Source organism: Triplophysa rosa, linkage group LG1 (genome assembly GCF_024868665.1).
Source record: "Triplophysa rosa linkage group LG1, Trosa_1v2, whole genome shotgun sequence".
Classification (NCBI taxonomy): domain Eukaryota; kingdom Metazoa; phylum Chordata; class Actinopteri; order Cypriniformes; family Nemacheilidae; genus Triplophysa; species Triplophysa rosa.
In genome coordinates this window covers 7,904,685-7,931,769 of record NC_079890.1, presented here as the reverse complement: position 1 = coordinate 7,931,769, position 27,085 = coordinate 7,904,685, and the positions used below count along the sequence as shown (strand labels likewise).

Genomic DNA, 27,085 nt, shown 5'->3' with positions numbered 1-27,085 from the left:
ACAATAAAAAGCATGCAGCTGAGCTACGTCATCAAAATTTCTATTGAATAAAAACCCCATAATATATTTGATATAGCTACTGCTATTAAGATGGTATTTTATAAAGAAATAGATTCTTGTCATTTTATTTATTACAGTCTTGACAACCGGCCTGTGTCTAATTTAACTAAACATGAGGTTCCTCAGATTTTCATGGACAGATATCACAGCCTGGTAGATCTTCATTGAGCAAACACTGGTACAGCACTGTCACTGTTTCACTCTCTTTGAGTATAGTGGTTCATCCTCGATAATATGATCTGTTTCGAACTCCAGCTCAGGACTCTGCTGAACATCTGATGAGGTTAGTAATTCTCCAGGTCCAGATTCCAGACGAAACACTGTGGGGATTTGGCCCAATGTAGGACAGGTCTCCTGTAGATCAGAAATCCATTGAGCCAGAGTAGTCTCGTCACCCTGACCTGCCATACACATGGCATAAACTGGCCCTTCTTCCACTGCACAAGGACGGATTAATATGTAGAGATCATTACATATACATAAATATATACATGTATGCAATTGTGTGCATCACTGAATCATAAGTCTCACCATCATCCACATCAAAACTGTCATCATCACCAATGTCTCTTTCCAGGTCAAGTTCCACTCGCTGAGGGTAGAAGAGACTCTGCTCAGGGCCAATCCACTCTGGGTCAAATTCCTTCTTTACCTATATGAATGATGGTTACATAAAATCATTAAGTTCTTGAGTTCTAATATGATTGTTATTTGTTACTATTTATTAATTATGAACAATTAAAAGACCATTCCAAATTTGAATTTAATCTGCATTTCTAGATGTATTGTGGCCATTCCAGTCCAGTGTCTGTTGAATTTCACCAAAATCAAACCTCAGGAGTGACAAAGTCATCCAACAGCAATGTGAAAGACTGACAAAATGACAAGACATGAAAACTGTGATAAAATCGAGGCTATCACATGATTTTTTTTTTTTGAATATTTCCTAAATACATATACAAATATTAAATGTTGCATTGCTTAAAAGTGAATATGAACTTGTTTTCTTTTAGAATTAGACAAAAATGATAATTTTACCTAAACACATACCTATAAATAGTACATTTTAAAATCTGAAAACTTAAGAAGGCTGACCTCCGACTCCACGTATGACCTATGCTGCATTCGCTTTTATGTCGGGTCAGAGGTCAGCCTTTTGCAGGAACTTGACTCTCTCGTGAAAGTGCATACTGCCATTGATGGAAGCCATAGATCATAGTATATAATGTTTGAAATGCTATCATTTTTGTTACAAAACCCCATCAATACGCTTCAGAAGACATGTGTTAACCCCGCAGAGGCGTATACATTTGTTTTATCATGGATATATGCACTTTTTTGAGCTTTAAAATAATGGCCGCCATCCACAACCATTATCAAGTTGGGAAGAGCCAGGATATTATTCAATATAACTCTGGTCCGCTTAAAGATGAAGGACATATACACCTGTGATGGCTTGGGGGTGAGTAAAATATAAGCTATAAAGGTGTAAATAAGGTACCTTTTCCTCAGGTGGAATAGGGTCTGCCCTTAGAAGATAATAATGAACACAAGTCTTTCTGAGCCACAGTGGGAATGGGCCTTCTACAAACACAGGTCTGCAATGATTGTGTTTGGCAAGAAGAGAGCGCTGCTCTGGACTTTGGATACCTGATAACATAAAACATACAACGAGATACTAATTCATCTAAAGGGATAGTTTACCAAAAAATAAAAATTCTGACATAATTTATTCACCCTCATTTCATTCAAAACTTCTTTTTTTTCCTGAACCCAAAAGAAGATATTCGGATGAATGTCTCAGAGATTTTATGTCCATAGACAAGGAGGGCCAATGTTGTTTGGTTACTACTGTTCTTCGAAATATCTCCTTTTGTGTTCTGCAGAAGAAATTCTGACATGAGTAAAGGATTTTTTAAATAATTATCGGATTAACTATCCCTTTAAATACAATTTAAGCTCTATCAACAGCACTTGTTTGTGACGTGTACAGAAATGCACTTACATATATGGGGCAGCTTTTCCACAAATACTGTCTACAGTGTTTAAATTATTTTATCCTGAATATTCCATTGATATAGAATCATGAAAAGTTTAATTATTAGTAATGAGTTTACACATACCTACAATGTAAGGCCTTAAAACTTCCTCGCCTGTTTCTGTGATGTCTGTTGTTTGATACTGAAAGAGACAAAATAAAGCACATCATTACATTAAAAAGTCTTCTCTAACAATTCTAGTTCACTATAATACATCAAAATCTGTTGTGTGATAAACTGATAAATGAGGTGTTTGTGATAAGAAACGATTACAGTGGGAGTTTTGATAGTCACCTGAAAGACTGTTATTTTTGCATCAGGGTCGCTGGCGATGCGGGCAAGACTAAACCGAGCAAGGTCTATTGGGTCACTAGGAAGTACTTGTGGTATGGGGTAGGGGTTTGTGTGCTTGAATTTGGGAAACCAATACATGATACGCTGGTACTTTCTCATAGGATGGCTCTTTTTGCCAAATACCTGAGCCAGTAAAACCTTGGTCTCTACATTGGGCATGATACCTGTAAAAATTCAGATAAACAAATAAGTGAATGGAATTTCTCATTAATAAAATACCTCTTTTACAAACACACACCATAATTTTCCATCTGCTCCAGCAGCTGCACTCCACATTCTTGTTGCCTTGGATAGTGGTTGAACATCCTCTGTATAAAGTTACGTGGCACAAACACTTCCTTGGGAAACACATCTAGTAGTTTGTTGTAAACAGTAATGTCTTGTTCTACTCCAAATTCTGGCATCTGCTTCAGGGCAGCATAAATAAACTCCACATGGCCCCGCCGTCGAATGTCATTCTTGGTAAAAACATCCACGACCCTGTTAAAATTGCCTTTGGTTTTTGAGTTTTTAGCAGCCTTCTCAAATATATCTTCATGTGTGACCAAAGTTCTGTCTTTACTCTGTGTCTCACGTTCTGATGCCTCTTTAGGCTCTTTTTGGTCTTGTTGACTCGTGGAACATACTGCACTGCAATGAAATGATCTCAGCACCTAAACAATATTAAAGAAATACCTCAAGACAATAATGTCACTCATAGTCTGTTATAAACATCCACTGAGGTCCACTAATATTAATGGATAATTCAACTTTTAAAAAAGTAACATTAAGTAGGCAGGTACCTGGCTTTGTTGTAATGCAACGGTCTGCTGGTGGAGGTATGGTCCACCGGGTAAAATCACTCTCTTGACAGGTGTCAAGAAACGTGAAACGCACTCAGGACACTGGATCCATAACAGGTGACGGCAGACATTCATAATGATCACACCACAAACCCTATAAAATTACAGTGCAAGAAGGTACAAAACATAATCACTGTCTTTTTATGTAATTATGGAATAGGCTACTTTAAGGCACCGATTGTCATTTTTATGCACATACAGATGCAGGATAAACCTTAACTCCACAAAATAATTGCTCTGCTCCACTATTTGCATGTCGAGCTAACACATGACGTACCGGTTACGTAATGTATTAATACTTACTGGTTGTTTCATGACTTACCAGCTGCCAACATAGCTGGCACATCCCAGACACGTAATTTCCTTACCATTAAATTACCAATTCATGACATCGCCTGTACGATCCCCTGACGTTACGAGATAACCAAGCACTGTCCAGTTACATACTATATTCGTACTATTTTGGTAATTGCATAGCCTATGGGTAACGTATCTGGCACTTATATAATTTCATTACCAATAAAATTTTGATTAAAATTAATGATTTATATGCCGCTTACCATTTGAAAATGCATGTTTAATTTTTTTTTAGTCAGGACATTGTAAATCTGCTGATTAAATAAGCAAAGAGATATTTAATACGCTACATGCAGGCCGCTCTCTCTACTGTATGGGAATGTAACAGTGCACGCCTCCTGCACGCTCAAGTTCAGAACAGCACATGCACAAAAGAGCTGTGTCTAACACGTGGACCGATCGTTTCTCCAAAGTGAGACATGTTATAATTTCACAACTATCATTTAATACTTGTGAAAAACTCATACATTTTTTTTTACTTATAATCTGACAGATTGTCGTCAAGGAGAGTCGGCAAGGTAGGGGCGTTGCTAGACCTAAAGCTCTACTGGGGCACAGGCCCCCACTACTTTTTTCTTAAAAACCTGCTATGTGCAAGTATGCAATACAATGCACTATACAAACTTCCCTTGCTTAAACCACTATTCCTACAGTGCAACAATACTGGGGAAGGTAAACATTTATGTATTTCAAAATATTTAAGTATCTTCAACATACTTAACAAATTTTATTAAGATGTTTGTATGCACTGTATAGAAATAATGAAAGCAGAGAGAAATATTTCATGCACATCTGCATTCATTTCACAATAACAATGAATAATTACATCTTTTCAAGAATTTAAAATTACAATATTTCAAGAAACCAGTCCTTTTATGGCTCCAACTAATATAAAGAACATATTTTATCCCCCCCAAAAAACAATATATTCTGGTTTTACAGCCAAGTCCAAACAAAGTTGGTTCATTTTTTAACCAACTGTACTACATTAAACTGTACTGCCTATAACAGCACATAGTTATCTCAACCATAGGTACTGAAACGTTTTATGTAATGTCCTAAACTAGAGCTAGTAAATTAAATATTAATTTAATTTCTGAAAGAACAGAACACAAATGTTTTTCTAAGCTTCAAATCTGACTTTTTCAATGTTTAAGTGCTATAATCGTGTGTCTGGTGCATCTACCAACTCAGAAAAAGTGAAAAATGACAATCCAGTAACTTTGTTTACGTGAGCCTATCTCTGCAAGCCTGTGAGAAAACGAGCCGTTCAGATTTCGCTCGCTTTCTGACGTAGGTAGTCATTCTTATTATAATACTATAATTACCGCCCCCTTTTCTGAACGTGTCCACCCATGGCGCTGCCGCCATTTTTGTTTTCGCAAGCGACATATGTGAATTAGTTCCGACACCATGGCAAAAGTAAGCAAAGCATGCTAAGTGTTCTGTTGTTGGCTGCACAGCAGTGTTAATTTCGTTAACGAAAACTATGACGAAAAGTATTCGTTAACGACATGTTTTCACTGACGAAAACGAGACGACAACTAAATAAAAATGAATGCATGATAACGAAAACTGTAATAAAAATATACTGACATTTTCGTCAACTAATAAAAACGAGACGAAAATATTCTTGTCCCACCTGGCGGACATCAGTTTGCGCGCATGTGCTTATCTCATATAAACGGTATAGAGAGAAGTCTCTGGGAGAAGGGGAAGCACACACGTGTATTCTGTGTCTCCACGCGGGTTACAAAGTGTCTTATTTTCCTTCACGATCGCCGGTAAAACGCCGCAAACTTGAAGCGCGACTGCAGGCGAGTTACCCCGAAACACATTACAAAGGAGCTCAAAGGTTTTTATATGCGCCTATGTTAACTTAACACGAGCTGCTGCATAACGTGAAATGCAACAAAGTCAGCCAAAAGAAACCAGCGCTGTCCTCTACTGATTATAGAAGTGATGAAGTGAGTCAAACTGTACATTCGAACCAAATGTAACATGTTTACATGACTAAAGAAATGTAATGCAATTTATATAATATGTCTTTTTGAAAGCTATTTCTCATTCATTGCTGTCTCAAGCAAAGACAGTTCAGCTCTTTCTTCAAAGAGGCATGCCATGAGCCAATAGCCTTTGAGTGTGAGCCCTGTCAGAGCGTTTCATTGGTTGAATGAACTGAATGAACATGCCCTACTTAACGAGTCAATTGAGTCAAATGGGATTGAATGAACTGGAACATGTCGTTCATGGTCTAATAATCTGAGTTCCAACAATGCAAATCTAGTTACTGAAATTTTCTGAAAAATAAAGGTAATGACCTGGTTTAATTTCATTCTAAGGTGAAGTAAATTATGTCAAAACAGTTGAATCTTTGTATGGAACATTTAATCAGAATCAGAATCAGAAGAGCTTTATTGCCAAGTGTGCTTGCACACACAAGGAATTTTCTTTGGTGTTGGAAGCTTCTAGTACAGACATTCAACACAATGACAATACAATATAATACGATTTACAGTCTAAAACATTCTAAATTGTGCATATATAAAATAAAGACTATTTTACAGAAAATGGGGGATAATAACATATAAGAGACATTGTACAGGGTAGTATATAGTAGAATAAACATATTAACAGATTGTATGTACACTTGTGCAAATGGATAATTTAGTAAGTAGAGGTAGTGTTATATACATGTATACATAAGATGTAGATATAATAAGGCACTATAGTGCACACTATAGGAGTAGTGGAAGTGGAATATTGCTCTTAAGGAGCAGTTATCTGTTTAGGAGGGAGATTGCCTGGGGGAAGAAGCTGCTTCTGTGTCTGGAAGTCCTGGTGTTTGGTGCTCTAAAGCGCCGGCCAGAGGGCAGCAGATCAAAGAGTTTGTGTGCTGGGTGTGTGGAGTCAATGATGATTTTTCTTGCCCTGTTTTTCACTCTGGAATCGTACAGGTCCTGAAGTGTGGGCAGAGGAGCACCAATAATTTTCTCAGCACTACGAACTGTCCGTTGTAGTCTTCGTAGGTCTGATTTGGTGGCCGAGCCATACCAAACAGTAATTGAAGTGCACAGAACAGATTCGATGACCACTGAGTAGAACTGGGTCAGTAGCTCCTGTGGTAGGTTGAACTTCCTCAATTGACGGAGGAAGTATAACCTCTGCTGGGCCTTCTTTACAATGGAGTCTATGTGGGACTCCCACTTCAGGTCCTGAGAGATGGTGGAGCCCAGGAACCTGAATGACTCCACAGTATCCACAGTGCTGTCCAGGATGGTGAGGGGAGGAAGTGATGGAGGGTTCCTTCTGAAATCCACTATCATCTCCACTGTCTTGAATGCATTCAGCTCTAGGTTGTTTTGACTACACCAGGCAGCCAGCTGAGCAACCTCCTTTCTGTAGGCAGATTCATCACCATCTTGAATAAGGCCAATGACTGTGGTGTCATCTGCAAACTTCAGGAGTTTGACAGAAGGGTCTGTAGAGGTGCATTCGTTTGTGTAGAGTGAATATAGCAGTGGAGAAAGAACACATCCTTGAGGAGCTCCGGTGCTGATGGTACATGTGCTGGATTTAAATTTTCCCAACCTCACTAGCTGCTGCCTGTTCGACAGGAAGTTAATAATCCACTGACAGGTAGAGGTTGGCACAGAGAGCTGGGTAAGCTTGGGCAGGAGGAGGTCTGGGATTATGGTGTTGAAGGCCGAGCTGAAGTCTACAAACAGGATCCTGACGTAAGTCCCTGGTCTGTCTAGGTGTTGTAGGATGTAATGCAGTCCCATGTTTACTGCATCGTCCACAGACCTGTTTGCTCGGTAAGCAAACTGGAGGGGATCAAGAAGTGGTCTGGTGATGTCCTTCAGGTGGGCCAGTACAAGTCTCTCAAATGACTTCATGACCACAGATGTTAAAGCAACAGGCCTGTAGTCATTAAGTCCAGATATTTTGGGTTTCTTCTGTACAGGGATGATGGTGGAGCGTTTGAAGCATGAAGGGACTTCACACTGCTCCAAAGATCTGTTAAAAATATTAGTGAAGATGGGCGACAGCTGCTCCGCACAGACTTTCAGGCAGGAGGGTGAGACATTGTCTGGGCCTGGTGCTTTTCTGATCTTTTGTTTGCGGAAAAGCTGGCAAACATCCTCTTCGCAGATCTTAAGTGCAGGTTGAATGTCAAGAGGAGGTGTTAATGGTATAGCAGAGATAGGGTCAGGGCGGGTGTGAAGGGTGAGACTCTGCATTTCAAAACGACAATAGAAGTCGTTCAGGTCGTCAGCCAGTCGTTGATTACCCATAGACTGAGGGGATGATGGCTTGTAGTTGGTAATGTCTTTCAGGCCTTTCCACACCGATGCAGGGTCGTTGGCTGAAAACTGGTTCTTCAGCTTTTCAGAGTAGCTTCTCTTAGCTGCTCTTATCTCCTTTGTCAGTGTGTTTTTGGCCTGATTATACAAGACTTTGTCCCCACTTCTGTAAGCATCTTCTTTGGCCTGACGAAGCTGTCTCAGTTTCATTGTAAACCATGGTTTGTCATTGTTGTATGTTAAGCGAGTCCTGGTGGGAATACACATGTCCTCACAGAAGCTGATGTAGGATGTCACTGTGTCAGTTAACTCATCCAGATCAGTGGCTGCAGCTTCAAAGACACTCCAATCCGTGCAGTCGAAACAGGCTTGTAAGGCCCGCTCTGTTTCGCTGCTCCATCTCTTTGCTGTTCTTGCTACAGGCTTGGCAGATTTAAGCTTCTGTCTGTAGGTCGGAAGAAGATGAACCAGGCAATGATCAGAGAGACCCAGAGCTGCTCTGGGAACAGAGTGGTATGCATCCCGTATTGTGGTGTAACAGTGATCCAGAATGTTGCTGTCTCTGGTGGGGCATGTGATATGCTGCCTGTATTTTGGCAGCTCACGGGAGAGGTTTGCTCTGTTAAAGTCCCCAATAATAATAATAAGAGAATCCGGGTGTTGCTGCTCCGTGTCAGTGATGTAATCCGCCAGCTGTTGCAGCGCCGCGCTCGCACAAGCATGTGGAGGAATGTAAACATTCACGATGTTTACATTCCTGAATGTAAACATAATTCCTAAACATTCCTGAACATAATTCCTAAACATTCCTGAACATTCCTAAAAATGTAAACATAATTACACCAAGTAAATGATTTAAACCATTTAGATTTTAGTAGACTAAATATAATGTATATTTATTCGAATAAAATGTTTTTCATATTTCGTCGACTAAAACTAGACTAAAACTAAAATGATGGGGTCGACTAAAATGTGACTAAGACTAAATTGCATTTTCGTCAAAAGACTATGACTAAAACTAAATCAAAATTCTCTGTCAAAATTAACACTGCTGCACAGAGCAGCACAGAACACTGTTCCCAGCCTGACAGGAGAGCAATGGATTTATTTTGTTTTCAATAGAAATCCACCAGACTGAACGAGGCAAAGCTGCAAATAAAGACATTGTAAGTACCGTTATTTTTTTAAGTAAGACCTCAGGGACCTGTGGCAACTTAAAAGTAGGTAAAATGTCATTGTGAAACGTTTGTCCGTTCATGCAAAGAAAGCAATGTGTATGGCTTGTAAACACGCAACGGGATTGTCCTGTGTAACGTTACTTTCACTTAGAGAAAAAGTGAGTATCTTGTCTTGTCTTGTAATTTGTCTTGAGTATCTTCACTTATAGAAAGCAGTGTGTGTGGTCTGTAAACACGTGACTGGTTTGTCATGTGTAATTCCGCATGTAGAAAACATGACGCCTTTGTTAGGAGTCTGTTCGCTTTTAGAAAACAATGTGTTTGGTGTTTAAAGACGGAAACAGCATTTCTCATTCGCTATATGTGACCCTTCTTTTGTCGATGGAAGCACAGGCTCACAGCCCTGGCTGAGTTTTCTGTGAAAAGGGGGCGGAGACTAGCAGCTCATTTGCACTTAAAGAGACACACACCAAAACAGCGCGTTTCTCCTCACATGCAAAACTGGGCAATTAGGGCATGGTATAATAAAAGATCTGTGGTGTATTTTGAGGTGAAACTTCACAGACACAATCTGTGGACCCCTAAGATTTATATTACATTTGTGTAAAAGTAGAAAGAAACCTCTCCTTTAAGGTCTAGCAACGCCCCTGGTATGTCCCAAGTCATAGTATGCTGAAATGAGTATTCTCAAAGTACCTCAAAGGTCTACTGTTTCCAGTGAAAATTTGCACACTCAGGGACATTTATGTTGATTATATTTTGCCGCTATATCCTCTAATATCTTTATTTAGCGCCAAACGTGCTTCATTTGAACCCTTTCCGCTCTGTGAGCACTGCTTCTCCCGCCAAAGACACGTCGCAAATAAAGACCAGCAGACACCAAGAGCAGGTAAATAAATGAACACTTTTTCTGTAACGCTTAAGTAAACGAAAATGCAGCAGTCATAAAGTATTTTTAGCTGTCAGTCAGTTTACTGTTTGCTATATAGGTTTGTGACAGATTATAAAACATAACGTCTTGTATCTACATATAGCATTTATGATATTAATACCATAAATAATCAGCATGTTAAGAGCATTTCATTGTGAATCATATGTTTTAATTGGAAAGAATATTTAGAATCAGTTCTAGTATGCACGGCATGGAAAGGCTGTTAGTAACTTTGTAAGTACTCCTGCTCATGATATATTTATTTCAGTTGTCACATTTTGTTGTAAGTAGTTTTTTAAAATATTAAAATAGACGACTTCGCTTCAGCACCAGAGCCTACAACACATTTTCTCAGTAACCAGGCCTTCTATGTTTCATACAGACTGTGGCTATCAGAATATAAAGTAAATGGCCTGATAAAACATTAGATTGATTGATTTAACATTATTTATTTAAAAAAGTATTGTTCGGACCTCCACCGCAAAACAATATAGAGTCTGCAGCGCCCCCCCAAAGCCGTAAACCTAGGGGAAACACTGACACTGCATTAATAAAATTACATTTACATTAACGCATTTGGCAGACGCTTTTATCCAAAGCGACTTACATTGCATGATACTATACATTTGTTTCTGAGGACGAGCAATCCCTGGGATCGAACCCATGACCTAACCACTGAGCTACAGGAAAGCAGGAAAAGCTTTTATTAAATTAAATAAAAGATGCTTCGCTAAATTAATAAATGTAAGTAAACATTACATACAAAATAATAAATGCAAGGAAGAGCTGTATTTTGATGTTCGTGGCAGTTTAGGATCACAGTGTCTTCTAGGCAACAACGACCACTTCAGTTTCTCGTTAGTGTTTCCCAGTGCATGCATACAGTTTTGCTACTCACTAAAATGTATATACTCTTCCTTAACAAAAACAGTACATGCTTTAAGGGCATAGTATAAGTAGACATTTTTTGAATCCGTTTAACCGAAATAGCCAACTTAATAAAATTAATAAATCGCGACAGAACTTTTGAAAAGACAAACATTTATTTTATTTTATGTATAAACACACATTGCTAGGCAGGGAACACAATCTACTTAACAGATTAATTTAATATTAGACCAATTTTGCACACGGATATGTAACATAATAATTAAAGTGTTGTTAATCATATGTTTTTCAACCATTACTAAAAAAAATAAAGCCAAAGAGATATGGTTTTGTCTGTTGTTGATAATTACCAGCTGTGAAGCATCACAACGTGCTCACGCAGTCACGTCACAGGAAAATAAGTGAATGGTGTTCCAATGTGAAGTGAGCCAGGGTTCTTACCAATGCCAGAACCCGTGGCGTACACGATATACTGATTCACGACCTCGGGAGCTGATTGAGGGTTGTGGCTAGAAGGGATACAGCTACGGCCGGAAGTTATGCAAAATCTCGCCATAAAATTACATTAGCTAATGCCTTCCATGTCACAGACACTTGATGGAAGTCCAAACCATTGCAGTCTATCTGTCCTTCCAGTTTTCTTCCCACCTCTGCCTAGTTTTTGATTTCAACATGGCAGCGAAGTGAAATCAGTCTATAGTGATAGTCTCCTCATTAGTGCGCCCGTCTCCCATACCGAACTGATGCTGGTTCGAGGCCTGCTTTGAGCTGTTGTTGTTCTAGTCATTTTTGAAAACCACCCTGTTCATAGGTATAAGTTTATCATTTGATAACTTTATTATTCATTATAATTAGTTTAATGATTTATAGCATTTATTGGTAATATTAGATATGATTATTGACTAATTTCCAATCCCTGGCTACGGCCATGCAAATAGTATAGATACCAAGAAGCGAATCTCAATAGAACGTTCCATTGCAACACCAGCGCCCTGCATTTCAGCCATTTTGGGGTGAAAGCAACTGGCGACTGTCGCGATGGCAATATCAGCTGCTTTGTTAAAAAATAAAAACATTAAAGCTGAAATTCAACCTGAATGATGATAATACATGATGACAAAAGCCTTGGCTTGCTAGAAACCATGTCAGTTATCAAGCCTTTTTACCTCAAAATGGCAGCTGCGCTGTTTCCCAAAAAGCACCAGAGGTTTCGCCTCTTGGTATCTACTCTTTGCCACAACGCTGACTGAGACACACGCAGCCCAGGAATTTCACTTTTCCGCCACGATGTAAATTTGGTCATCAGATTACGTTTACTTTACGTAAAGGGTAAGTCATGGTCGTGCGTAGGACCTATGGCGTGGTTTCCATTTTCACTTGTGCGTCAGTGTCCGCGTCGACAGGCAATGACCACTAGGCGTCAGTGTCCACGCTCGTGTTGCTAGTGTAACCAGTGTTGGGCTTCTTTTGAATGGGTTAGACCGGAGAAAAATGCATTGAGTGGTTGGACAAAATTTGGGCTTCTTATGACATTAAAAACCCGCCCAAGCATCTTGCCTTTTCCTTGCTTTTATTTAGTCAAGTTATTTCAAAACGTTAGAAAATAATGTGTAGTGCAGTCATAAACACATTATTCCTTAACACAGCTCTCTATTGGTTAAGTTTAACCAATCAGGTTTGGGTCTGGGATAGGGAGACCTGTCAATCAATCTACCGTTGAGATGTGATGACTCATGAGTGACGGGGTTTTGAAGCGAAAAAGGACCATATTTTGTATATTGAAGCAATCGCAACTCCAAAATGGCCCAAATATATAACTCAAATCTCACAACGTGGATTACACGTGGTGACAGACGACTCGAAGAATTCAGAGCACAGTTGAATAATTTAATAAAAATAAAACAGAATATGGGATTATGCTACTCCCGTTCATCATCAGCACACCTTTAAACTGTACAGTCTGTGGTCTGGCATACTCGTCCTTGACAGCTGCTGGACTTGCTAAATATGGCATTAAATGTTCTGCAAATATATACTTCACGAAAGACGTACTGTAACGTTAGTTCTGTCAGATGTTAAGGCAACTCTCAAAGGTAAGCGCATTATTGTTGCTGCTGTTCTTTTTTGTTCTGTCGTATTAGTATGCATCAATGAATTGCATATTTTTGGCTGCCGTGGTGTGTGCATGAAGTTCAAGAACGAGTGTAAAATACCTACTCGTATTGCTTTCCGATTAATTATAGTGGGCACTTTTTGCACAAAAATTTGCATAGTGATGCATGTGTTTTTTGAGGGTTAAAGTCATTGGATAATTTCTTGATTGTTGCCTTGAAGTGGTTACTGGACATAATAGTCATATTTTCTATCTCTATTTAATGCATTTGCTGTTTTATCTGTTTTGGTTTTTATTATATTTTGTCATCTTGTCATACTTTGTTTCAAGGAGATAAAATGGTCATTATCATCATTGATTGACATTGCAATAAATCACATTACCTTGGCAGTTAAAATTTAAGATGGTTGTTGTTGGAGTGGGCGGGTTTTAGTGAGCCTTTGGGCTGGAAATTGTCCACCCAATCTGACAACACTGTGTGTAACTAAGACAAGAGCCGAAGAAGAAGCAGCTCGTTGTGTGCGCTGTCTGAAAAGCATTAGCAATGATAGCGGCAAGTAAACAGTCACTTTTGTTGCAGCTTGAGATGTTAAATACAGAATAACAAATAATTTACTTAGTCATGAAAAACATCAAAAGATCTGGTTACACTTTAGTTTACAGTGCCCATGTTACAGTGAAATTATACATTTAAGTACTGAGTAATAAAAATGTAAAAAACATGTACTTACTATATGATTAGGGTTAGGATTAAGGTAAATTACATGGAATCATGCATGATTTATAGTAAATACATGTAACACGTGTAACAAGGGCACCGTAAAATAAAGTGTTACCAAAGATCTTTAGTGGATGAGTTTAAATGTATAAAATTTGGCTTATTTGTAAGGTATTAACACGTAGAAATTGACACAGACGACAGTTTATGTTTAAATATTTCTTAATGCGCTGCAACGCATATATGCTGAAGCAGTTACACTCTGGCGATTTGGCCGAGTAGGGACCGTCTGCAAACTACGTGAAACAGTGGAAAAAATGATAAATGGGGCTTTTTACCTTTAGTAATTATAGGACAGTGTAGAGAGAGACAGGATATGATTTTGGAGGAGAGAGGGGAGCAGGATCTGGAAAGGACGCTAAGCCGGGACTCGAACTCGGGTCTCTCAGGGCACAGATGCGCAACATGTCTGGAGCACAGTCCAGTCTGGAGCAAAGTTTTTAAAGCGTACAAACACACTCGGAGAGTATTTAGTAATGGTGTAATAGTGTCTATATTATTATTAATAAAATATTAAAAAATAACTAGTACAGTATTAAATATCCTGAATCCAAAGCATATACACCCAGCCAATTGCTTTTGATCATTTCTTATTCATTTATTGTAAAATTATGGCAAAAGATGTGCTATGGATGTTTAAACAAACAAACAAAAAAATCAAATCAATTTCAAAGTATACAGGTGCTAGTCATATATGCCAGACCCAACAATGCAAAAGAGCTGAAGGCCACTATCAGAGCAACCTGGCCTCTCATAACACCTGAGCAGTGCCACAGACTGATCGACTCCATGCCACGCCGCATTGCTGCAGTAATTCAGGCAAAAGGAGCCCCAACTAAGTATTGAGTGCTGTACATGCTCATACTTTTCATGTTCATACTTTTCAGTTGGCCAAGATTTCTAAAAATCCTTTCTTTGTATTGGTCTTAAGTAATATTCTAATTTTCTGAGATACTGAATTTGGGATTTTCATTAGTTGTCAGTTATAATCATCAAATTAAAAGAAATAAACATTTGAAATATATCAGTCTGTGTGTAATGAATGAATATAATATACAAGTTTCATTTTTTGAATGGAATTAGTGAAATAAATCAACTTTTTGATGATATTCTAATTATATGACCAGCACCTGTATGTCTTTTTTAGGGCTGCATGATTAATCGAAAAGAAACCACACGCGATTTGGCGGTTGGTTGCGATGTTTTATGTGCAGTAAGTCAGAGAAATACTGTTAAATGCAGCTGCAGCCGAAAGCCAGAGGGCACTCTCGCACAGAAACTCCAATGCTCCATAGAAGCCGTCTTCCTATTTGCATCTGGCATCTTTCTATCGCTGTTTTTCAAGCCTCCTTAGGTATTTTCATGATAATAAAGTATATTTATAATGATGATGTTTGACTGGTGTTGCTTTTTTAAATGCACGTTTTAAGTGACTCAAATGCGCAGTGCTTTCAGATGGAGCAGCATTTCCCACAGATCACAGTGCCGTGCTTCACGAACAAGCTGCGCATAAAACACAATCACAGCCTTTGCGATTTCACAATCGCGATAGCCACATCGATTTAATCACGATTTGAATGGGAATTGCGATTAATTGTGCAGCCCTAGTCTTGTTATTACAATAACAAAAAAATGTGGTACTCGAGGCTCACTCAGTGAAGCCTTTCTCATACAACTAATTTTCAGACCAAGTCTACATGCAATCAATTTATCTACTTTACACTCCATTTGAAATGATAAAACCAAGATTTTGCAAAACACTAAACACAGTTCTCATTATCAGGGACATGATTCAAAGTAGAGGTCCGCGCGGGGCTGTTTTCGTTCCTCTCCCGCAAAATTTTGTTTTATGCACAGAACTGTAACACAATGCATGATATTGAAATGGCAACAAATAGATTTATTTATTTCTAATAAGTAGTCCTAGCAAAATGTAGGCGGGGACTATATGTAGTGACGTAAATCCGCGGCAGTTCGCAAATAGGACTAGGGACGACTCGTTAGCGTGATTCAGAGTCGACTCCATTTTTACCAAGCCAATAACTTTGTTATTCATTCACCTTCGGATGTACAACTTGGCAGACTGCTTACTTTCTAACACGGCAACATTACACAGTGCATGAAATGTAATTTTCATGATCTCATGTCATGTACTCTTTAATAGTATTTGTTGTGTTATAGTTCTTTGAATAAAACCAACATCTAAATGTTCATCTAGGAACCATCAGCAAGACACACACAGTTAAACACACTTCAAGTTGAACTAAAGGAATGTATTTATTAAAAAATTAAGCAATGTAACTGTTAAAATTTCAATATGATGGGTTGTGTTATAGTTGTGCGTAGAAAACCAACATCAAAATGTTGTTCTGTGAACCAGTAATAAGACACACACTTTGAGGTTGACATATCTCAGAGTTTCTGTATTTTTTATTTTTTTATTCACAATGCTGAAATTCAAACTCAGTCAGAGCAACTGTTTTATGTTCCTCTAGGGTGCGCTGTACTGCACACTTTTTAGAAAGCTTCCTGCTTTCTCAGTTTTCACATTTCAATGGCTTTTGTTGTTTTAAACTGTTGTGAAATAAATCAAAATGTTCGTCTAGGAACCGGTAACAAGACGCAACCTTTGGAACTGGGCTAGAAGAGCCTGTTTATTGGAAATCAAAATGATATTTGTTGGCATTTCAATATAAAGCCATGTGTTATAGTTATGTGCATGAAACCAACATCAAAATGTTGAACCAGTAACAAGACACATTCTTTTAGGTTGACATGTCGGAGTCTGTGTATTTTTTATTAATTTATTTTAAGGCTGCAACTATCGATTATTTTAGTAATCGAGTATTCTACTGATTTTCCGTCGATTAATCGGGTATTTGGATAATAAATACTTTTTCTTTATTAAAGAGCAATACTAAATATACAAGAGAAAATAAGACAGCTCTCTTAAAATGAACAACTAATTTGTTTCCTTTATAGAAAAAAATATATATTTATTGCTGAAATTGCATACATTAATATCTGTGAAAACTAAACCCATTTAGTACATTCCATTAAGGCTGCTCGATTATGACAAAAAACATAATCACGATTATTTTGGCCAATATTGAGATCCCGATTATTCAACACGATTACTCATTAACTTTTAAAACAACATAGAAAATGAATACCTTTGCTTTTAAACTGTAAATTCAACTGAAAAATAAATGTAAAGAAATAGCACACCTGAACCACTGTAAGGAAAGGTGTGCGCCGTGGATTTATACCACAAGAAAAGAGAGGATCCTTGCAAAATGGAATGTGGCACAATAATCGTTTTACCTCGATTATTTTGTTTTTGTAATTGTTGAAGCCAAAATTGACGATTACAATTAATTTTCGATTAATTGCACAGCCCTACATTCCATTGCCATATTACATTCAAAATGCAAATATAGGCCTAATACAAATGTATAAATAAGAAACATTAATAAAAATAGAAAGAATAATTTCAAAGGTAAACAACTAACTTCAGCTTATGCATGATGCATTTAGTTTATCTAAATTAGTTTCAGTTTACTTTTTACTATTAAATAGTAATATATAGTATTTGTCCTAGGGCTGGGCGATATGGCAAAAAAGTAAACTCGATAGTTTTTTTTCTATATTGATCGATAACAATATTTATTTCTATATATATTTAATTAAAAAACTGTATTTAAAATCATCTATTTTAAATACAGTTTATTAACAAAAGTTAACCTTTAACCAGTTAAAATTCAATTAAATTAATGTTGCAACACAGAGGATGTTAGGCCATGAACAACATGTACCAGTTCATTCAGTCTCATTTTGACTCAATTGTAGGGCTGTGCAAATAATCGAAAATAATTGTAATCGTCAATTTTGGCCTTCAGCAATTACAAAAACAAAATAATCGAGGTAAAACGATTATTGTGCCGCATTCCATTTTGCAAGGATCCTCTCTTTTCTTGTGGTATAAATCCACAGCGCACCCTTTTCTTTTACAGCGGTTCAGCTGTGCTATTTCTTTACATTTATTTTTCAGTTGAATTCACAGTTTAAAGCCCAGTTTTTTTATTTTTCTATGTTGTTTTAAAACTTAGTGAGTAATCATGTTAAATAATCGGGATCTCAATATTGGCCAAAATAATTGTGATTATGATTTCTGTCATAATCGAGCAGCCCTAATCAATTGACTCATTAAGTAAAGGGAGTGTTCATTCAGTACATTCAACCAATGAAAGGGCTCCGTTACTGGTACATTCGAACGCTATTGGCTCAGCACCTGCGCACATACATAACGCTGCAATAATGTCTTGCTCGAGTAGTGGGATTCATTCAATGCATTCAGTGAACTTTAGTCTTTCAAAAAGACATCTCACATAAACTATAGTACATTTCTTTAATCATGCAAGCATCTTACATACAATGTTTAATATTTTAAGGTGCACACAAACTCACTTCATTACATCTCTAATCTGTACAGGGCAGCGCTGGTTTGTTTCATATGCACCAGCTCATGTTAGCAGATATGTTAACGATGGATATAAAAACGTTTGCGCTTGAGTTTCGAAGTAACTCGCTTGCAATTGCGCCTCAAGTTTGTTTTGTTTAACCGGCGATTGCGGAAAAAAATAAGACACTTGATAAACCGCGTGATGACAACTCGAGGTTAGTTTCACCTTTGTTTCCGCTTCCAGTAATGTTTTCCTCCTTTCCTTCCTTCCTTGAGTTTTCTTTGCCAAGTGCAGTATGAAATGGACTTTGTACTTTGACGCGCATGATAAAAGCTGCACGCTGACTGACTGTTGCGTTTATTTCTGCGTTCTGTTAGACTGTAAAATTAATCCATATCGAGTCAAAATGCCAATAGCTTATCATCGTTTTTGAAATACATTCTATCGCGATTCGATATGATATTGTTTATCGGCACAGCCCTAATTTGTCCACATAAAAATACAGAGTTAACCGGACTTTTGTTTTGGCAGGTCGTTGGAAGACGCTTATTTTTTAGTGTGTAAGCTTCACTCAGTAAAATGTTCAGAAATAAACTCTCAGAGCAACTCTGGAGATGAAGTTCATGTGTTCATGTCCTCATAAAGTGCAGTTCATTCATTCAGTCACGCAGAACAGCCAGATGACATGTGTAAATAACATGATTCGGCATCCACTAACGTTAGTCCGAATCTAGTTTTATGGACTCAATGCAGCCGGAAAGCAAAATATACTAAAACTAAGTAAAATAGCAGTTCACCATTTCAATAAGATATCACTTATTTATCAGCATGAGAAATACGTGTGAGCGTGTGAACAGACTAAAATTCGTGTGTCTCACGGTGAATGCGAGAGCCCTGTAACATGAATAGAGTTTAACGGGCTGTGCGTCAGTAATAATGGTACATGGGGAAACGCAGTGCTCCGTGTGTACTGTAGTTAAATGGATTAAACGAGGCTTCGACGCAACAAAAATTGCCGCGATGATTTTTTTGTATTCGAATTACTCGAGTTACTCGAGGAATTGTTTCAGCCCTAATTTATTTTCAATGCTGAATATCAAACTCAGAGCAACTACACCATGTTACTCTAGGGGGCATTGTAGTGCACGCTGTTAGGAAAGCTTCCCAAGCTTTTTCCTCAGTAGACCTATTTCACAGTCATGTGTACAAACCGGAAGTAGGCTAAACGCTTGTCTGGTCAATGCTCTAGCTCCATTCACTACACAGAACAGTTGCGGAAACCAGAAGAAATTAGGCAAGTAGCACTCCCTTTATACTGATTTGTCTAACATATATCAGACCTTGATAATAAATAAATCGCTCAAAAAACTGTGTTTTTGTAATGTTTGTTTTCGCTATTTTTACATCTCCCAGTAAACCATGAATAAATCGGACAACATATGCTACTTTTGTTTTTGGTAAATATAATGAATGCCTGTGAGAAAACAAGCTGAATAAATAAATGAATGGCTATGGCAACAGTGCGGCCGGAATTTTTTCCCCCTACTTCCGGTCTCTGTCGCCATTTTGTGAAATAGGCAAGTTGTTACATTTCAATAGTTTTTTTGTCTTACAGTTATGTTTATAATAACAGCATTTTAATGTTCCTCTAGGAGCAAGCATTAAGAAATTGAGATAGAAGAGTGTATTTATAGAAAATTAATTGTTTAAATCTTTAGATAATGTTTTGTGTTATAGTTCTGTGAATAAATCCAACATTTAAATGTTCGTCTATAAACCAGTAACAAGACACACCCCTTGAAATTGCACATGTGCATTTTAAATTAATGTATTCAAACTTCTGAATTTCAAACTGGTCAAAATAACTGCAATAGTAAAGCGGTAAACTGCAAAAGCTTTGCCAGCTTTTTCTTATTTGTTCCATTTCAAAAGCTTTTCCTGTGCTATGTTTTGTAAAAAAACAACAACATCATAATGTTCTTCTTTGAACCAGTAACAAACACAACCATTAAATTTGAAATTTATTTAAAAAATGAAGCATTTAAATGAATAAACTGTGGTTTTTGCTCTTCGATTTTTGCTTTGCAGACGGTCCCTATCCTAATATTACATTATAAGGTATTTCAGTTACAATACCTTAAGGCAGAATAAAACAAATAAAAAGCACTGTGTGTTCTCTTGTACATTTGAAAACAATTCGAACTCAGCATGTCTCTTGACATTGTGCTAAATCGTTAAAGAACAATTGTTTTTTCCGAGGCAGAATCTCTGACAAATGCCAAACGTCGAACCAACTTTACATCGGTCACGTCTTGGCTTCATATGTAAAGAAAACAGTACACATTAACAGTTGTTCCGTTTATTTTTGTTATTGTGCCACTGTTTGTACTGCCGCTGCATGGTATGCATGTAAATTGGCAAATTGCATGTAAACTGTCTATTAGTGTCTAATATTGTGAATACTCTATTGTGAGTAAGTCATAATGTCTGCATGCACATTCTGAAATCTGATGATCGTTGCAAACGCTTTGCAAACATTATCTACAGTCCCTTGCTACGGTTTTGTCTGTCTGTGTATTTATACTAGTAATATATTTAACAGTACTGTTATTATGCGAGTTATTCCTCGAACTTTAAACAAACTAGAAAACCCTATTATTACAAGAATACAGTAATATATACTCACGATCACTCGACCCAGTTAATTCTATTCTGCTGTCAAGTCTCCTTCAAATATGCCCAAGCATGGTTTCCTGGTCCGTGTGCTTCGACTTCCCCGCTGAAACAATGTGAAGAACTTTACACTCGCATTGGTTCCGGTCTCGTCTTTATTTTCAGGCTTCTAGCGCTAGGTGGCACATTGGATGAAAACTTCTGTAGCTGTGAAAGTTTTGTCTCTACTGGAAACTGCACAGCAACAAAACCGCAATATTTTTTTTAGTTTTCAATTCAGGAAAGAATAAAGAAATCTCGCGTCTTTACATAGACGTGGTTGCAGGAGCTAACCCACTCCACGCAATCGTGCACTTGCCCCATGCGTCTTACCATAGACAGAGGTCTTTACTCATTGCTCATTTCCTACTATTGCATTTCCTGGATTCGTGATTTCACTGTACAGCTTCTGCTTTGTGGCGCCTGTATGCTGCCATGTGTTCGTCCAGCTCTTGCCATTAGTGTTGACAACTTATGTGGAGATCTGCATTGCGTTTCTGCCAATGGAATATACTAAATCATATAATCACTTATTTTACATCTCTGTAAGGAGGAGTATTTGACACAGACATGGATGGATCATCAAATAGTCTTGGTGAGTTTTACAAATAGTCTTGGCCTAAGTCAAAATTGTCTCAAGTTATTAAGCAATGCTAACTAGGTTTGGTTCAATAAGCTATAGTTAAAATGCGGATTGTATACTGTCAAAATGCATTTTTGTTGTTGTGTATTGTACTGTAGTGTGTTAAGGTTTATTTCACTTGACACTATCAGATTTCCCTCGCAAAAAAAATAAGATGGCCAAGAACAAGTTCACTTAGTTTACAGTTTTAAACGACGGTAAAACTTATTTGGTAGCTTGGTTGTTAATGATTATGGAAACCTCTGGAACGTATGAGGTATTGTTATTTTATAGTCCTTAACAATATTCGCAATAATGTTTTGTGGGCAGTGTAGTCTCAAAAAATAGTACATTTCTTGGAAAGATCACTTCTTTTTTTCTGTTACTTTTGAGCGGATATGTTATGTTGTGCGGATTGTGCACTGCCAATAATTTCTCTACAGGACATTAGAGAATATTATTTACATATCAAACTTTATTTACAATAAACCTTATCAGCGCGTTTATTGATTCGTCTTTAATGACACAATCTACCAAAAGCACACAACATAAAAATGTTTAATTACATTTAAAAAGGTTAAAATTTCGAAATAAATTTGCAAAATACGTGCATAAATTCTCTTTTCTAAGGACTGAGATTGAAATTCTGGTTTTATTTCAATTTATGAGAATATTTGCGGAATGATTGCATAAATGTCAATGTGGTGGAATCAACTTGATACCAAATAATTCATCTTGTTTAAAAAAGATGAAATTCTCAACAAAACACCATAACTATATCATAATAAAAATGAGGAAAAAGCACTTTGTGTTATTTTTACAAAATCTGCATGCTGTAACTCAAGAAATTTTAGAGATACCTTAATGTCCTTTTCAGAAGCGAACCCTCAGGGCCCTCTAGTCACTCTGTGATGACCTAAACTATCGTAAAAAATAATATTTAAAAACGTAAAAATACTATTTTCAATACAAATCGGCCGATTTTCCCTATTAGATATGTATATTTGACTTCCTGGATCGTTACGGACTCTATCCACGTGAGATTTCCAAGTCTCACAAAAGTAATTAAAGATCACAGAGCAGTCGCAGTTCTGCGATGGCATACACTGTCTGCGCAGCCTGCAAGAAGTCAAACGTGGTTGGGGAACGCTTACACGGGGTTGGGGAACCTTCTAGTAGTATACCGCTGGGTGACAGTACAGTAAATCAATGGGAGAGATTCATTTTGAGTGACAGTAAAACTGACCAATCATATAATTTTTCTAAATGGGCGCGCTTAGTTTTTTGCTAACTTTCCGCCATCTGGGGGGTTGTTCACCAGCATTCTTGTAAAGCGGAAGAAGCACACGAAGTTGGTTCACCAAACGCAAAAAAAACTGCAAAAGAAGAGGAAATGCGGAAAACATCATTCAAAACAGCATGTGGATGAATTTTGTTATCAAGTCTTGGAAAAAAAAGAGAAAAGCTGATGAACGTTGTTCAAAACAACAGGAGGAAGACTTTATCAAGTAATTTGATCATCAAATTGTAAGTTATTTATGATTTATGAGGCCACTGTGCCTCAATTCATTCTGGTTGCTGGTGTGCACATTTGTTTATGTTGCTTAACGTTAGCTTTATTTGAGGTGAGTGATTTTGACTGTGGTCAGTTTTAAATTGAACATATTGTGCATGCATATTTGCTGTTATTCTGCATAACAGTGACATTTTATCAGATAAATGGTAAATTTACTACGGTCAGTTCCATACGTTTAGTTCACTGTAACGTTACCAGTTTAATATTAAGTTTTATTATAATCATAGTTTATTCGCTGGTGAATCCCTGTTTACTGTCTGCTACTGTAGCACCGGTTTTGTTTACATTTACATTACATTTAATCGTTTGGCAGACGCTTTTATCGAAAGCGACTTACAAGTAGGAGAGCATATAAACATTTTGTCAACACGCTAAATAGTTCCGTTAGTTTACAAGGCCATGCTACTAGGAGGATTAAAGCTGGAGTAAGCAAAGGAGAGAATGAACAACAAGATTTTTTGTTTTTTATAGACAGACAGACAGACAGAGTTATTGGTTAGTCAAATAAATGCGGAACAGGTACAAGTTGTGAAGGAGGCTGGTAGTTCATTCCACCACGGGGGGGAACCGAATGAGGAAAGGTTTTTGCAAGCGATTTGGTGCCTCGCTCTGATTGAACAACCAGGCGTCGCTCATTTTCAGACCGAAGATGTAGACCTGGAGCACTGAGTTAAGATAAATGGGCGAATTTGTTCAATCATGGGCCGTTATCGTTCTGAAGGCCAGTGTCAGAGATTTAAGCTTTAAACTTTGCTGAGAGCGCTCTCATGAGGTGTTGTTTTTTAAACTGGCATTGTGTATGTTAGTCTATGTTGGTTTTATGATCAGACTGGGAGGCAGTGTCTGTCATGTTGTCCATTATTCTGTTGAAGAGCACATACACGCGAGTGATGCGACACGCCGATCATAATGCACATGTGTAATAATGATTTGTATTTGTATTGTGTGTTATTTTGGTGATAACTGTCTTGCTGTGTTTGGCTTGTTGCGTTTCAAGTCTGGAGTAGCATTGTAAATGTATCATGTGGTAAGTGTGATGGTATATTGATGTATTCTCACTTCTATAGGAAAGCACAGTAAGGTAAAATACCTTACTGTACTGTGGTAAGTGTGTGTTGGGGGATAGAGGGTGGTGCGCGTGAGGGCCAACGCTCAAACGTCACGTTCGCTACTGGTCCTTTTTGATTCTTGTGCTTGACAAACTTTTCGGTAACACTTTACAATAAGGTGCTATTTGTTAACATTAGAAATGCAGTAGCTAACAATGAACAATTTAGTTTTTCAGCATTAATTAATCCTTGTTAATTTTAGTTCATGTCAATAAAGTTATTCATGTAAATTCATGGTGCATTAACTAATGTTAATAGTGACAACGTTTGATTTTAATAATGTATTAGTAAATGCTGAAATGAACATGAATTAATATTAATAAATGCTTTATTAGTATTGTTCATTGTTAGTTCATGTTAGCTAATGCATTAACTAATTGTTAACAAATAGCACCTTATTGTAAAGTGTGTTAGCAACTTTTCTTTTGGGAACTATATTTTTAAGGCCCTGTATGGTTCAATTGATATGGGGCTGGTTGTTTCAAAAGTAATCTGGTTGGATTTCGGCTATCGGATTGGATCAAATCTTAACAATGGGTTGTTCAAAAGCAAAAAATTGATATTACATTCAAAACACTATATAATACAAATATATAAATAAGAATCATAAATAAAAATAGAAAGAATAATTTCAACGGTAAACAAACAACTAACTACATCTTATGCATGATGCATTTAGTTTACCTAAATTTGTTTTAATTTTTCAAAGTTCTGCTTTTTATGTTTTACTATTAAATAGTAATGTATTTAGTCGACATAAAACTACTGTAGTTAACCAGACTTTTATTTTGTCAGGCGCTTATTTTTTAGTCTGTGTTTGATAGCTTCACTTCACATAGCTTCACTCAGTAAAATGTTCTAAAAAATAAACTCTCAGAGCAACTCTGGAGATTAAATTCCTTTGTTCATGTCCTCATACAGCGCAGACCCAGACAAATCCATGAGAATCACGCGTGTCGTACGTTAAACTGTGCAGTTCATTCACTCAGACAAGCAGAAGAGCCCGATGGCATGTGTAAATAACAGGATTATTTAGTTATATGGACTCAATTATATGGATTCAATGCAGCCGGAAAACAAGTTTTACTGATAAAATAGACTAAAAAACTAAGTAAAATAGTGGTGCGCCATTGATTAACGTCACACGAAAACAAGCACAACGACAAACGCACTTCACACAAACAAGCGGCTCTGTTTAATGCACCTGCCAAACTGTATCGCATGCGTGCTACACTGGTAAATATATATATGCCGCACTGCACAGCCCTATTAGGCGCGCATGTGTTTAAACAGCCATAAAGACTGCTTTCAGCCTTTGCACATTATACGTACTGTAAACATTTTTGGTCGTGCGCTAGTCAAACAGGATAAACTTTGCTGGCTGAAGTCAGAGCAGAAATGAAAACCTCTGCTCTCGGTATATTTTTCTGTAATTTATTCTGCAGTGTCTTCTGTGTTTACGTAACATGTCCAGAGTTTAGTGGGCTTTGCATCAGTAATAATGGTCCGTGAGGAAACGCAGTGCTCCATGTGTACTTTAGTTAAATGGATTAAAGGGGACATTTCACGAAAATACTACTTTTTCTGTGTTTAGGTGCTATAATCGGTTCCCCCGGTTCATCTACCAACCCAGAAAACATGAAAAAGTACAACACAGTAACTTTGGTTTGTTACCCTTTCTCTGAAAGCATGTGAAAAAATCAGTGCTTCAGATTATGCTCCCTTGATGACGTAGGTCAGGGATCTCATTGTTATAGCACCGCCCCTTAATCTGCTCGATTCCACCCACAGCGCGTCATTTTGTTTTTCGCAGGTGACAGGAGTGTATCGGTTCTAACGCCATGGCGAAAGTTCGTGCCAAACATGCTAACTATTCTGTCGTTGGGTGCACAGACCAACACAGAACACTGTTACCAGCCTCACAGGAGACAAGAGAGCAATGGATTTATTTTGTTTTCAATGGAAATCCCCCACACTGAACGAGGCAAAGCTGCAAAAAAAGACATTGTAAGTACCGGTATTTTTTAAGTAAGACCTCAGGGACCTGTGGCAACTTAAAAGTAGGGCTGGGTATCGTTCCAAAATTTTCGATTTCAAATCCGATACCGATACCTTGACTTCGATACCGATTCCTAAACGATACCTTTTTCGATACCAATTTTTCTTTTTGTTTAAAAAGCAAAAAGGAACAAAGTGTAACCAATGCAAGACATTAGTGTTAATGGTTTTAATAAAGTTTAAACAGTTTTTAGTTGGAAATTAACAGTTTGTCGTCAGTATGTGAGGCTCACAGCTGCGTAAAATCTTTAAATCACTCAGCAAGTCTGCTTTTCGGGGAGACAAGCAAGAGTGCTCCTGACTGATAATGTCCCCAGCAGTAGAAAATGTACGCTCTGAGGGTGTGGATGGTGCTGGCACATCAGACAGCATCACAGGTTACTGGACTCATGAAGACAGCATAGATGGAATCATCTGTAGTGTTTTATGTGTCTGACTCTTCTCTGTAGTGCTAATGGCAGTCATCTCTGTCCTCCACAGCAAACAGATCTTTAAGGAAGCTTTGGCCTCCTCTGTGAACAATTAAAGAAAAAATATAAAACACTGTTGAGGTAAATGCAAACAAGTTAATTTTGTTTTGAAAATGAAATGGAAAAATAAGATGTCTTTAATTTATCCTAATCAGTTACGGTCAGCCTTAAAGGGATAGTTTCCCTAAAATGAAAATTCTGTCATCATTTACTCACCCTCAGGTTGTT

The 27,085-nt window shown here is 37.5% G+C and overlaps 2 protein-coding genes across 5 annotated transcripts in view; one reads left to right on the top strand and one right to left on the bottom strand.

The window, feature by feature from the left end:
• Positions 1–135: 135 nt before the first annotated feature.
• Positions 136–21,101, bottom strand: ecsit (ECSIT signaling integrator). Its single transcript, XM_057333848.1, has 8 exons — positions 20,997–21,101; positions 3,236–3,389; positions 2,692–3,106; positions 2,394–2,617; positions 2,184–2,241; positions 1,562–1,710; positions 592–712; positions 136–497 (listed from the first exon to the last, which is right to left on the bottom strand). Exons 2-8 carry the CDS (start codon positions 3,368–3,370, stop codon positions 250–252), a joined length of 1,350 nt encoding a protein of 449 aa, XP_057189831.1. The 5' UTR covers positions 3,371–3,389; positions 20,997–21,101; the 3' UTR covers positions 136–249.
• A 73-nt stretch (positions 21,102–21,174) lies between these two features.
• eml3 (EMAP like 3) overlaps positions 21,175–27,085 on the top strand; it is a 113,513-nt gene continuing 107,602 nt past the window's right edge. For 3 of the 4 annotated variants that reach the window (XM_057333836.1, XM_057333827.1, XM_057333811.1), the window contains exon 1: positions 21,175–21,617. In XM_057333836.1, coding sequence (XP_057189819.1) covers positions 21,593–21,617 — 25 coding nt within the window. In that variant the 5' untranslated portion in view covers positions 21,175–21,592. Of the gene's footprint in view, positions 21,618–26,142; positions 26,337–27,085 lie in introns of all 4 variants that reach the window. The other variant, XM_057333820.1, reaches the window with a different exon arrangement.